This window comes from Bos mutus, chromosome 3 (assembly GCF_027580195.1).
Source record: "Bos mutus isolate GX-2022 chromosome 3, NWIPB_WYAK_1.1, whole genome shotgun sequence".
NCBI classification, from domain to species: Eukaryota; Metazoa; Chordata; class Mammalia; order Artiodactyla; family Bovidae; genus Bos; species Bos mutus.
In genome coordinates, this window is record NC_091619.1 from 378,597 (window position 1) to 391,757 (window position 13,161).

At 41.7% G+C, this 13,161-nt stretch overlaps 1 protein-coding gene across 1 annotated transcript in view; it reads left to right on the top strand.

The window, feature by feature from the left end:
- The window catches only part of LOC138986350 (CD48 antigen-like), a 58,204-nt gene extending 49,468 nt beyond the window's left edge, over window positions 1-8,736 (top strand). The window contains exons 3-6 of the mRNA XM_070365646.1: window positions 2,159-2,449; window positions 4,399-4,509; window positions 4,844-4,989; window positions 7,464-8,736. Coding sequence (XP_070221747.1) covers window positions 2,159-2,449; window positions 4,399-4,509; window positions 4,844-4,989; window positions 7,464-7,574 — 659 coding nt within the window. The 3' untranslated portion in view covers window positions 7,575-8,736. The remainder of the gene's footprint in view (window positions 1-2,158; window positions 2,450-4,398; window positions 4,510-4,843; window positions 4,990-7,463) is intronic.
- The last annotated feature ends 4,425 nt before the right edge of the window (window positions 8,737-13,161 follow it).

Here is a 13,161-nt window from a genome sequence, read left to right on the forward strand (position 1 = left end):
CCATTTCAAGCTCTGAGACAAAGTATATAATGCAAGAGTTTTCTTTCTTTGGTCATTTGGTCACACTCACTCCTGAAACCAAATACTCTTCATGACCTTCATAAGGACAGATCTTTGGTCATGTTTCTAAGACAATGGGTGTATTCAGGTTTGCTGCTGCTTCTTAATAAGATTTTGATCATTAACACTTTCTTAGAAAAGCATTATTTCACTTATATCTTAAAATCTATTGATATTTAGTTGTACACAGTGTTTCCTTATAATTTTTCATCTTCTCTTATCTCTAGTGGTAGTAGTGTTAGTCGGTCAGTTGTGTCTGATTCTTTGCGACTCATGGACTGTAGCCCACCAGTCTCCTCTGTCAATGGAATTCTCCAGGCAAGAATACTGCAGTGGGTAGCCATTCCCATCTCCAGGGGATCTTCCTGATCCAGGGATCAAACCTGCATTTCCTGCATTGCAGGCAGATTCTTTACCATTTGAGCCACCAGGGAAGCCCTTCTCTTATCTGTAGTTATGTCCAGTTCTCATTCTATGTGACATTTACTTATAACTTTAAGTGTTTGGTTAGCAATATTTATTCTTTTGATTGATCTCTTTTTTAAATGGCTTTGATTTTGCTGATCAAATCTTTTTATTGTTATCTATGCATGTAAGTTAGTTATATATTTGACTTCAATTAGCATTAAGCTTGATTTTTAAAGGCTTGAGAAAATGGGGGTTTACTTTTCTCATGTAACCAGAAGTCAAGAGGTAACTTTCTCTGGCATCCATGTGTCTGTTCATCATTGACCCCTGAGGTGGAGGCTCACTCTATTTTTCTGTTCTGCCATCATTGGCACATGGGTTTTGTTCTCGTGCTTGTTGCTTTGAAACAGGATGACTGTTTCTCTAGATATCATTCTAGAAAAAAATAGCAAAAAAAGAAAGACAGGGGGAATAATCTTTCTTGTGTTGAAGCTTTCTCTTTTCAGGAGTGAAGACTTTTCCTCTCATGCAGCAAATTGCCCCTACTTCACTGCTCAGAACAAGTGCAAATATAAGAAAGACTGAAATGGAGAATTTTGCTTTCTAGATTCTTCAATAGACAAAGTCAAGGACAGTGAGGAAAGAGGGACTGAGCATAGAGTGAGTTACCTACCAGATTGGCCACCTGACCATTAACATCTGTGTTTACCTATGTTACATCCTGTCCTCTAATCCATTTATATCTGCCATAGTAAAACCATCTATTGTAGTATTAGTGGATTTGATTTATGCATTTCCAAATCATGTTGCTAGGTACATAATAATCTAAAATATCTCTGGCCTGCTTAATGTTTTTCATCTCAGATGAAAGCAGTCTATAGTGACTGTTGCCACATTGACAATCATTTGGTTGACATTTTCCTCATTTATTATTTTTCATCTGTCTTTTTGATCTTTCTGTATCATTAATATAAATGACACACAGCTGATTTTACCTAATTTGGGTCTTGGTTTTTTAATAGGGGGATATAATGCATTCAGATGTATTTTAATTTTTTACATGTATGGACCTACTCCAGACATCTTATTTAATGTTTCTTATCAGTTTTTTCTTGCCTTTTGTTTTATTAATACAGTTTTATTTTATCCAAACTTCTCTAGCAGTTTGGAAATTATACAAAATTGTACTTTTATTTCACTGGTTACTAAACTTACATTTTTACTTTAACATTTGAAGATAATCAATATTTTTTAATTCTCTAAACAAAACAAGACTGTAAACATGTCTTTACAGTGTATTTTAAGTGTTTCTCATGTTTTATTTATTGTATATACAATAATATATATGGTTACCATATATTGACATATCATGTATTTACTTATAATTATATAATTATCAGATTGTTGCTGTTGTTCAGTCACTAAGTCATATCCAACTCTTTGTGACTCCATGTACTGCAGCACTCCAGGTATCCATGATAATTTAGCTGTCTAGACATAACTGAACATGGAAGGTTAAGCTGTCAGTGGGCTGGGAATCAGAACTTCCTAGGCTAGGGAGAGTAGGTTCCTTCCCCAGGCCTACAGTTAGAAATCTCATGCAGATGTATCACGTGCTGAGAAAGGTGATGCGTTTAGATTGGCCTCCAGTCCTGAAGCTCAGCTTCTCTCTTGTCCCCTCTCACCCCAGATCCCATCCCCCACCCCCAGATCCAGATTCTTTCATCATCTAACACATCAGGCTGGTGCAACATCAGTCTAGAATGTGAGATCCCAGGAAACGCAGGGAACCTGACAGTGACCTGGCTAAGCCAGGGCCTCCCCAGGCACCTGGAGCAGAGAGGGATACTCCCCAACTCCAGGAACCTAAGCCTGAGCCTGCCTATCAGCCACATCAACAGTCACCTCACCTGCGTGGTTAGCAACCCTGCAGAAGAGAAGAATGCAACCTTACACCTGGAGGACATCTGTCCCTGGAGGGGTGAGTGTGATCAGCTAGGAAGGTGATGAAAATGAGCCAGCAGAGACTAGGGGAGGGCAAGGCTGGTAAATCTCAAAGAAAATGGGGAGAACTGAGGAACATTTTAAGGCAGTGTATGTGAATGCAACCAAAACATCCCCACCTCAGTGAATGGCCACAGCCTCATTACAGTCTTGAAACCTACAAATCCAGAAACTGGACCAATTACAGAGACTAATGCTTCACCCAGAACATAAATGTGAGACTGGCATGTGTGCACTCCCTTTCCCAATATCAATGAGCCTGGGAGGCTGAATTAGACATCAGGTCCGAGCAGAGGAGGAGAAAGATCTGAGGAGTAAACACTAAGGAACTCAGGGCACCCTGCCCCCAACCATGGAATACTCCTGTCACGCAGACTCTGGCCCTTACCCTGGGTGGGTGGGACTCGCATAGCACATTCAGGCTGATAGATGCCCAATTTTTGCTGCATTCCAGACTTGTCCTTTCAAAGGATGGTTACCACCTCTGAGTACATAAACCACAGTTCAACCCTCCTCTGAGCAGTGTGAGAACCTGTGGTCACTACAACCCATTACTATACTTTCCCCATCAGCCTAGAGCAACACCTTGGTTACATAAAGGGACTAAGTGGGGTGGGTTATGGGGTGTGAACCCTTACAAAAGAGCCTCAGACTGTGGCATTGTAAAATGCCTAGGGAAAGAAGTCCCCTACTTTCCCTAGGAATATAAAGCAGGAACAACTGATGTTAAAAAGGAGGTATAATTACTAGTTCAGTTGCCTTATCCCACCAATGCCCTCCTGACCCCTACTTGCTCATGTGGGGCTCTTGTCTGAATGGTCTCTTTCATCTTGTTTCCTCACTCACTCAGATTTCAACCCTCACAACTGAGTGCCTACTGGGTGCTGATGATGGGGGGAAAGGCTCAGTGAAAAATAAGATAAATCCCTGTCCTCAAGGAACTTACAGTGTAGTGGGGGCTTCACCACACACTGGCTGTGAGACTTGAACAGGTTACTTAATTTTTATAGCTTTTCCATAATGTGGATAATAATTGTATGTACTTCACAAGGCTCTTGTGAGAATGAAAAGAAGTGATCTGCAAGAAGATATCAGCACAGTATCATATATCAGTAATATCAAATATCAGATATCAGTTATGTGTGTGACACAGAACATGTCAGTAATTATCAGAAGATAGTTCAAAGAAGGGGAAGAATAAATTTCTAAATATGAAAACAGAAAACAGAAAAATTCTGTAAAGCAAGCATCCTTCAATTAAAAAATAAATTAATTTTAAAAAACCAGATGTTAAACAATAAAGTTGGAGAAAATACAAAGTATATGATTTTGGTATGAAAGAAAGAAAGGAAGAGAGGAAGGGAGGGAAGGAGGGAGGAAAGAAGGAAAGAAGGAAAAGAAAGAGGGAGGGAGAAATGGAAAGAGGGAGGAAGGGAGGAAGAAAAAGTTGAGCAACTGCTGCCTGAGTTGGGAAAGGCATCACAGATATGGGAACACTTGAGATGGGCCTTGAAGGATGAATAGGAGTTTTCTTGTGGGGTTATAGAAAAGACATCCCAAACAGAGAAAAGAACAAGCCTAAGGTCTATCCCAGTGTCCTTTATCCCTTCCTCCTCTTAGAATGTATTTTTCTTGTGGGAGTCTGAGAACAGAGGCAGGTGAAGGGGATGAACAATGTCACACACAACTAATGGAAGCCTCTGAGGGTCCTGTTCAGAGATTGGACAGAAAGTCTGGTGATGAAACATTATAGTAATAGTGGTTAGTGTGTAGAGAGACTGGAAAGGAAGAAACTTGTCAGAGCTACATCAAGGATGTACACTCAAGATACAGGCTCTGAGCCAGGGGCAGGGGGGGCCCACCTGCTCCCCATTGCCTACCCAACAGGCCTGACTGAGCAGATCTGACACCAGCCTTTGACTCCAGGTTCTCTTCAGAGCAAATGGCTTTGGCTTGGCATCCTTCTCATGGTCCTGATGGTGAGCCTAGGAGCTGGAGTGTGGATCTGGATGAGAAAGAAGATGCAGACCAGGAGAGGCAGGTGCTGGGTAGACCCTGAGGGGAGGGCTGGGGTGAGGGGGATCTGGAGGAAGGGCATGGATCAAGACCCCAGGGAGGAGGGCAGGGCAGTGGGCAGGTAGAGGCTCATTGACCTCGTCCATGAATCATCTTGATAGAAGCCTAGGATAGAGCAATGCTGGGGGCAGAAGCCACGTGCATGTCCAGAAAGGAAGAACAGAGGAGGGCAGGGACAAGACAGGAGTCTGGGACCTGATCCATGACCCAGAGAGCAATGACTGCTCTCACTCAAGGGCTTACATGGGGTCACCTCCAATTCCATTCATTCTCATTGAGCGTCTGCTGTACATAGGTGGGTCCACTCTCCTGCCAGAGGCTTCAGGCTTGAAAGCTACTCCCCAGGCCCTTCCCACAGAGGAATCTACTAACCTTCAGACTGATGTGACCAACAGCCTAGACTCTCCCTATGAAGAGATCAGCTTCCAGAGACACCTTAAGGTGGGTTCAAGGGAATCAAATCATACCAGGTCTGCTATGTTCTCAGAGGCAGTAAGTCTGGGGAAATCCAGAGTATTCTATTCCCTATCACATTCTGGGTCCAACCCTTGCTTTGGGCAATATGGTTGCTGTGCTTGGCTACCCACAGCATGCTGGGAGCTGAGGTGCCAAGTTAGGAAACCACTGATGGGGAGCATACTCCACTTGTATGTCCATAGCCTCATCACATCCTCTCCAATACCCAAGGAGGAGGGTTGGCAGAGCAGAAAAGTGTAAATGACCAGGTGTCTCATAGACCCCATCACCTATATAAGACCCAAGGGAGTAAAAGGAGGGCACACTAGCAGGTCCAGGGTTGAGAGCAGACCTAAGGAGCTGAGGAGGGCCAGGAAAAGCTCATTTCCTCTTCTTCCTCAAGTCTTTCTCTGTCCTACCTACCTGGGATCCTACCAATAATACCACATCTTTCGGTACATGTTTTGATGCCCTCCCATTGGTGAGGTGTTCCTAGGAGGGCATCTCATGTTGGCTACTGACCCTTGGTTGGAAATTGGTGCTACAGTCACAGATGGAATGATTTCACCAGCAGGGAAGAACTGAAGACAGCAATTACAGGAGGAAAAGAGGACATCTAAGGGACTTCCCAGAGCAATGATTCTCAAATAGAGCTTGCATCAGGAACACCTGAAGGGCTTGGTTAAAAATGAAGTTTTCTGGGCCCACTCCAGGAGTTTTTGATTCAGTAGGTCTAAGGCAGCCCTGAGAACTTGTATTTCTGACAAATTCCCAAGTGATACTGATCCCAAGTGATCCTGGCCCCCCATTGAGAACCACTGGACTAAAAGGGTGAGCAGAAGAGAAGCAGGGATGCCCAGGTTCTCTCCTCTCTCATCCTTTGCCTTCCCCAAAGAGGGGACAATGCTAGATGATTGAGTCACAAAGCATCAGGATCTGGTCCAGTCCCAGCAGGTTATAGTAGGGGAAAGTGAGACATAGAGGGAATACTTGGACTTATCAGAGAACCATGCAAACGAGGCAGAATAGGGGTGTCTTCGTTCACAGCCTAGTCTTCCACACACTGTCCCCAACTGCCTCAATGCCTTCCACATTGTGACTTCCCGTGTCAGTCCCTCTGGGTTACATCCTTACCTAACCTGGGCCTCGGGGAACTTAGGAAATTGTTCATTGTGACCCAAACCCTAATACCCCTGCAGAGAAGCACAGGAGGGGAACAATGAGTGACTTTGGGATAGAGAAACAGATGAGGCAACATCTGACCCAGACATGCAGCCCCATGCTGAAGCCCCTGACACCTCAGTTTCTGCCCTTGGGGAGCTCCCAGTTTGGTGGAGAAAATAAACTCCCTTCAAGGAGACAGGAAGCTAAGTGCAAAAACGATGAGGGTGGCATAAAGAAGAGTCTGGAGAAATGGATATGAGGCTCTGACACAGATTTCTTTTTCTTTTTTAATGAAGTATAGTTGACTTACAATGTTGGGTTAGTTTCTGGTGTACAGCAAAGTTATTCAGTTTTAGATAGATAGACATATACTTTTCCATATTCTCTTCCATTATGGTTTGTTACAGGGTATTGAACATAGTTCCCTATACTGTACAGTAGAACCTTGTTATTTATCCCATTCTATATATAGTATTTTGTGTCTACTAATCCCAAACTCCTAATTTATCTCTCCTCACCCCCTCTTCCCCCTCTTCCCCCTTAGTAACCATACATTCATTTTCTATGTTTGTGAGTCTGTTTTTGTTTCATAAAATGAGTTTGTGACACAGACTTCTTGATCAACTCTAGAAAATCACTTCCCTCCTTCTGCCTCAGTTTATTCTTTTATAAAATGAGGATTATAGTAATAATAGCTTACATTTACTTGACACTTTTAAGCTTTCCACAGCAACTTTGAGAGCAAAGTGATTTACAAATTAAAGTTCATCAAATATCTGTTGAGCACCTACTGTGTTCCCTGAATTGTTTTTAATCTGAGCTATGAAAGTCTACAAAGCAAGAAAAGTCCTTGGTCTCATAGAATATTCTAGGGTGAGGGGATGGAGAGTGACAAGTCAATAAGCAAGCCATCAAGTTCTGGGTGATAATAAGTGTTAGGAGAAAATAAAGCAGAAAAGAGAGATGGGGTAGGTAGTGTGTGATTTTAACTAAGGCTGTCAGGGGAAAACTCACCAAGAAGAGAGACCATGAAAGAAATGAGGGGGTGAGCAAAATGGAGGTCTTGGAGTGGGGAGAGAGGTAGTATCTTGGGTAGAAGATAGAGCAAATGCAAAGATCCTACAATGTTCAAGAGAGAGTCTGTGCTGAAGCTGTATTTGGGGGAGTTATCAGGCTTGAGAGCCAGAACTACCTGTTGAAGACAAGAAGCTCATAAAGAGATGTAACTTGACTTATCCTTCACTTGATGCTTAGAAATTGATCAAGACCACTCCTAAACTCTGCTTGAATTGTAGAAAGACTTGGAAAAGGGCAACTGCCACACAGATAACCCTGAGTGTACTTTGGCCATCCATACTGTCTACGAGAAGATCCGGACAAGTCCAGAACCCCAGGGTGATGCTTAGACCATGATAAAACCAGAGCATGAGGGGGACCTTGGCAAGGTCTGCCCCATCCCTTTACCCCTTTACCCTTGGGCCCCCAAAGATCCCTCCTTAAGGTGGATCTAGGACTAGAGCCTAGGTCTTCCTGACCAATCTCACTGAGCTGCTCCCCCAAATTCCCACAAAAATTTTCTCACATCATAGATGGTAGGTGGTGGCTCTGCCAGTTAAATAACCAAATATGAGAAGCAAAGCCTTCAGCCTTCAGCCACACTTTGGACCTGTGAACCTATTAATCCTATTAGGGTATACTCATGGTCAGGCAAGACCTGCACAGGGATAGTGGGGGGAAAGAGATGATTTATCTGAATAGGGAGGAACTTGGGGCCCCTGAAAAGGATGGGCCGTGTGGGGAGGACCTTCAGGGTTTCACAGTCAGCTCACCACTATGAATAGTGAAAAGAATGCCCCTTGACTATTATAAAAAAGAGGCCTGTAGATACAAGATTCAAGGTCAGCTGTGTTGTAGAGGGGAGTGGTGGAAAGAAAAGTAAACTGTTTTTGTTTTGTTTTTTTTGAGCTCTGTTATATACTAGAATTAATTATAGACACAGGAAATGTACTATCTAGGTTCTCAAAGTTCAATTCACATACTCATATTTTCATTAAATTATACATGCTTGCACAAAAGTCAGAAGGCATATCTTATTGAAATAATAATTCTTCATCATTTTGTTGTTATTAAAAATAGGGTCTTGTTCCCCCTGTGTATTCTAATTTTATTAAGATAACACATATGAACCATGTATTAAGCCATGTTACTCAACGTCTCTACTGTTTGTAACAGTTTTTCATTTGATCCCTTTGAATTTAGGGATAAATAAAAATGTTAACAAGTGATTATAACTTTTGCTTCCTTCTTTCCAATGTTTATGCTTCATTCCCTTTTCTTATCTAATTGAATTGGCTAATATTTCCAAAATCATGTTAAATAATCATGATGATAAAGCATATCATTATATTGTTCCTAACTCTAATATAAATGCTTCTAGTGTTTCTCCATTAAGCATGATGTTGTGTTTTGGGTAAGGCATATCTGCTGTATCATGTTAAGAAAGTATGTATTTAGTTTTATTTTATCTCACATATTAGAATTTTACCAAGAATAAAGTATTAAATTTTATTGTTTCCCACTTATCACCTGTGAAGATACCATATAGTTTTCTTTTTAATACTTAATAATAAATTAATATATGTCTTAGGATTGAACTATTTCAATATTAGATAAATCTCAGTTAATGTATATTATTTTTAATGTGATGGTGTTTGACAATATCTTTAGGATTTTTGCATCCTTATTTATAAAAGAACTTCTCTTGTACTTTCTTTAGTGCTTTACTTGGTCAGTTTGGTATTTGTGTCATGCTTATTAGAGACCCCTTTATCCTCATTTTGTGTAATAACTTAAAATTTGCTTTATAGTTAAAAAAAGATTTTTTTTAAGAAAATGGTTCTCATTACTCAGTGTTAATTTAATTTTTATTATGTTATATGAAGATGTATAAATATGAAACTCTATATCAATGTCTTGTGCTTATATTTTTCATATTATAAACCAAAACAATGCATATAAAATAAATTAGAACCAAGCAGCAAAACAGTGGGGCAATGACTATTCAAACATATTCAGACTGAAACATGCAACTTTAATGTAACATGATGGGTGTTTTGGTTTTGTTGAAATTAAACCATTGGTTTGGTATTAAGAGGAAAAAAAAAAACTGCAGGCTCACATCAGGTTCTATATTTAATATTTTTTTAACTTTAATACAAAAAATGCTAATTCACATACATTTATTATACCAACACTTGATTAAAGTCTTTGTTTACCAGAACCTCATCTTAACCAAAACTCTGCCTGGTAACAAATGATAGACCTGCAAAATTGGTTTATTTACCTGAAAAAAAAAATATTAGCATGGCATTATTGAAGTCTTCATTCAACATATATGTATTTACTTGCCACTGGAATTACAGGATAAGAATGTTCTTTATTGGGTATTTGCACCCATAATGGGTATTTACAACATTACTGCTAATGAACTTTTATGAATTTGTACCACAAAGATGAACCCCATAACTCTTCTCACAAGTCAGACATGTCCCTGACAGCTACCTAGCAGGAACTTTTGAATTTGATGTGCCTGTTGGAGAGGTGCTGAGGGGAAGAAGGGAGCCAATTTGTCAAATGCCAATTTAGTGAATGATCAAGTCATCAACAAGTCATCAAAGTGATCAAATATATTCATTTACCAGAAACTTATTTTTTTAGCTAGGTGTAAAACTTAAAGCAATTTATATTGGATAAAAAATGGTTTAACAGTTTTTGAAGATTTCTGTTATTTTAGCTGGCAGGTTTTCATTATTTCTTCCTAGGAGCACTTAAAGCAATGTTCCATGTCTCTCTACCCAGCTCCGTGCTGGAGACACAGAGAGAAGTCAGTTCACAAGACAGCCTGAGAGGAGAGACTGGAGGGCAGAGAGATGAGACTGACAGGCAGAGGGACTGGCAGGCTGAGGCCAGGGAGGCTGAAGCCAGATCCCTGGGGTCTTTTATCCCCAAAATTCTCACGGGCTCTGGTAATCCATCTGATTCAAATAACAAATTTTTATTAACAATTAATAGAAACAAATATTTTATAAATGTATCAAATTCATCAACTTGTTCATCCTGTGATTTGCCCACTTAGAAAATGGATTTTTCTATAAACTATCTTTCAGCAAACTGGTTTTAGCTGAATTAACCTTTGGGCAAATGTACGTGAGCCTTACAGCTTAATGGACAGGAAATTAAGCTTTGGGGCCCAGGTACCTGCATCATATCCTCACACCACTTACCAGCTGCATACATATGCTTGAGCAAGGCTTTGACCTCCCAGTGCCCTCATGTCCTGAGCTGTGAGAGGGGTGTTGTCAGGCCTTCCTTCATAGAGCTGTTGGCAGTCACTGAGTTACCAGACACACAGCACTCGGAGTGGTGCCAGCATCAATAGTAAGGATATTACTGTCACTCTGCCCCACCTCAGGACCGGTCCTCCCACCTGTCTCCTCCATGTGAACCATCCACCAGGTGGTCTGTGCCATTATCTGGTCCCCCCATGAAGATTCTTTAACACAAAAGAAAATGCAGCCCTGAAAATGCCTTTGTTATAAGGTGGGCACCTGCAAGATCCAAATATATACATACTAATTATCAGATTATTAAACTCTCAGATTATTGTTGAAATGAAAGCAAGAAATATAAACATTCTAACAGGGCACTTGCAGCAGCCCAAGACTATAAAACGCATTAGTTTGAGAAACACCATTCCAGGAGCAAGAGACCCAGATGGTAAAGGCAGCAGACACAGGGCAGTGGGGTGAGGGGACGGAAAGCCTATGACCCACAAGGAGGCCACATCACAGCCGGCCCAGGCTGACAGGGAGGAGGGGAAAGGGAGCAGAACCACACAGGCACTCCTAGTGAAACAGGAAGACCCACCCAGAGGAGACTGTTTCTCTGTGGTTTTCATAGAACTGGAGCAAGTGGAGCAGGCAGGGTTCTCCAACTTCCATTGCCAGAGCCCATGCTCTCCTCCCACCCTCACCAGGCAGCTGTGAGACCACACAAAGAACACAAGCCGTTACATGTAGGTCTCTAACTCATGTGCTCAGACTTCAGGGTCCTGACAGAAGGCAGGGTCAAAGGAATGCAAATGCACAGGTTTGCCGAATCAAACAGCAGAACAAACAGAAAGACTCCAATCAAAGATGAAAAAGCAGAAAACAAAACAAAACAAAAACTAACAAGAGACCTACACAAATATTTGGTCCTCCAAAATAAAGGAAAGAAACAACAGGTTGCAAAACAGATTGATGAAACCACAGGTAAAAGATGAACTCATAGAATATGAAGGGAGTTGGGGTGAGGCAGCTAAGAAAATAATTGAGGAGAAAATTCTTTTGAAGAATTCAAAAATACAAAGAATAGCATCAACATGACAGAAAATCCCATCAGTGATGTGAAAGACAGAATGAGAAAATAATGTAGAAAACAAGAGGGGAGCAATTAGAGCAAAATGGACTGACCATGGGAATCAAACATGTAGATAACTCGTTCCCCAAGGAAGACACAGAAGGAATGGAGAAATAAAATACTTCCACTTTCTCCCCCAGAGCCTTCCCTTTTCTTACTAACAGAGCCCTGACTGATCCTACTGCAAGATGAGATATCTGGTATATGGGGTGTAGGTGGGGAAATCCCCATGTTCTCGTGGCAGGTGAAAGTGAAAGTCACTCAGTCATGTCTGACTCTTTGCAACCCCATGGACTATACAGTTCAAGGCTACTGGAGTGGGTAGCTTTTCCCTTCTCCAGGGGATCTTTCCGACCCAGGGATCGAACCCAGGTCTCCTACATTGCAGGCGAATTCTTTACCGCCTGAGCTACCAGGGAAGCCTCATGGTGGGTAGGTGACCCTATTCTGGCCAATGATAGGTAAGAAAAGTTTTCTGGGAGCTTCTGAAAATGACTTCCATCCTGACTAGAGGAAGGCGGGAGAGGAGAAATTCCTACTCCAAGTTGCCCACTGGTGTTTGCCTCTGACTACGGCTGTGTGACAGTGAGGAGCTTGAAACTGTTGGAGCCATTTCAGAGCAGAAGGAAGGTCGGGAGATGCAGAGGCTGAGCCATAGCTCTTCTCTGGGCTTAGGAGTTACCAAGGGAGCAGCAACAGTGATGCCACAGATGTAGGGAAAGAGCTGTGTGAAGATGGGTGAAAGGAAAGAGTTTTGGAGTTTGTATTTGCCAAATTACAGAGTGTAAAGTTGTGGTTGAATATGGGCGTTGGACATGTAGACTGAAATTAGGTTTTGGACTTCTTATTTGGACTCTGTGGGAGAGGGAGAGGGTGGGAAGATTTGGGAGAATGGCATTGAAATATGTATAATATCATATATGAAACGAGTCACCAGTCCAGGTTCGATGCATGATACTGGATGCTTGGGGCTGGTGCACTGGGACAACCCAGAGGGATAGTATGGGGATGGAGGAGGGAGGAGGGTTCAGGATGAGGAACACATGTATACCTGTGGCGGATTCATTTTGATATATGGCAAAACCAATACAATATTGTAAAGTTAAAAAATAAACTAAAATTAAAAAAAAAAAAAAAGATGTTCCGTGAACCAGATAAATGCATGTGTGTTCTCTTCTTCCCTGGAACTATAAAACTATAGTAAAAGTATTGTGCTTAAGTGTATCAGTCACATCAAAGAGAAACAGGGAGGCAACCATTCAGCAGACCAGAGATGCCTGGAATTTCAGAGACAAGGAGAATGGTTGCCTAGTAAGGCAGAATCAGACCTGGGGCCAATTACATCAGAATCTCTGGGGTTGTGCCCAGGGGGTGGGCACACATTTTTTAATGACTCAGATAAGCCCAGTGTGCAGCCAAATTTGAGAACTACTGACCTAGAACATGCAGGCAGGGACACAGCAAAGGGATGAGTCATCTGTCCAGAGAAACCACAAGGACTCAAGCTCAGAGGGCCAGGTAGGAAGGAGAGTG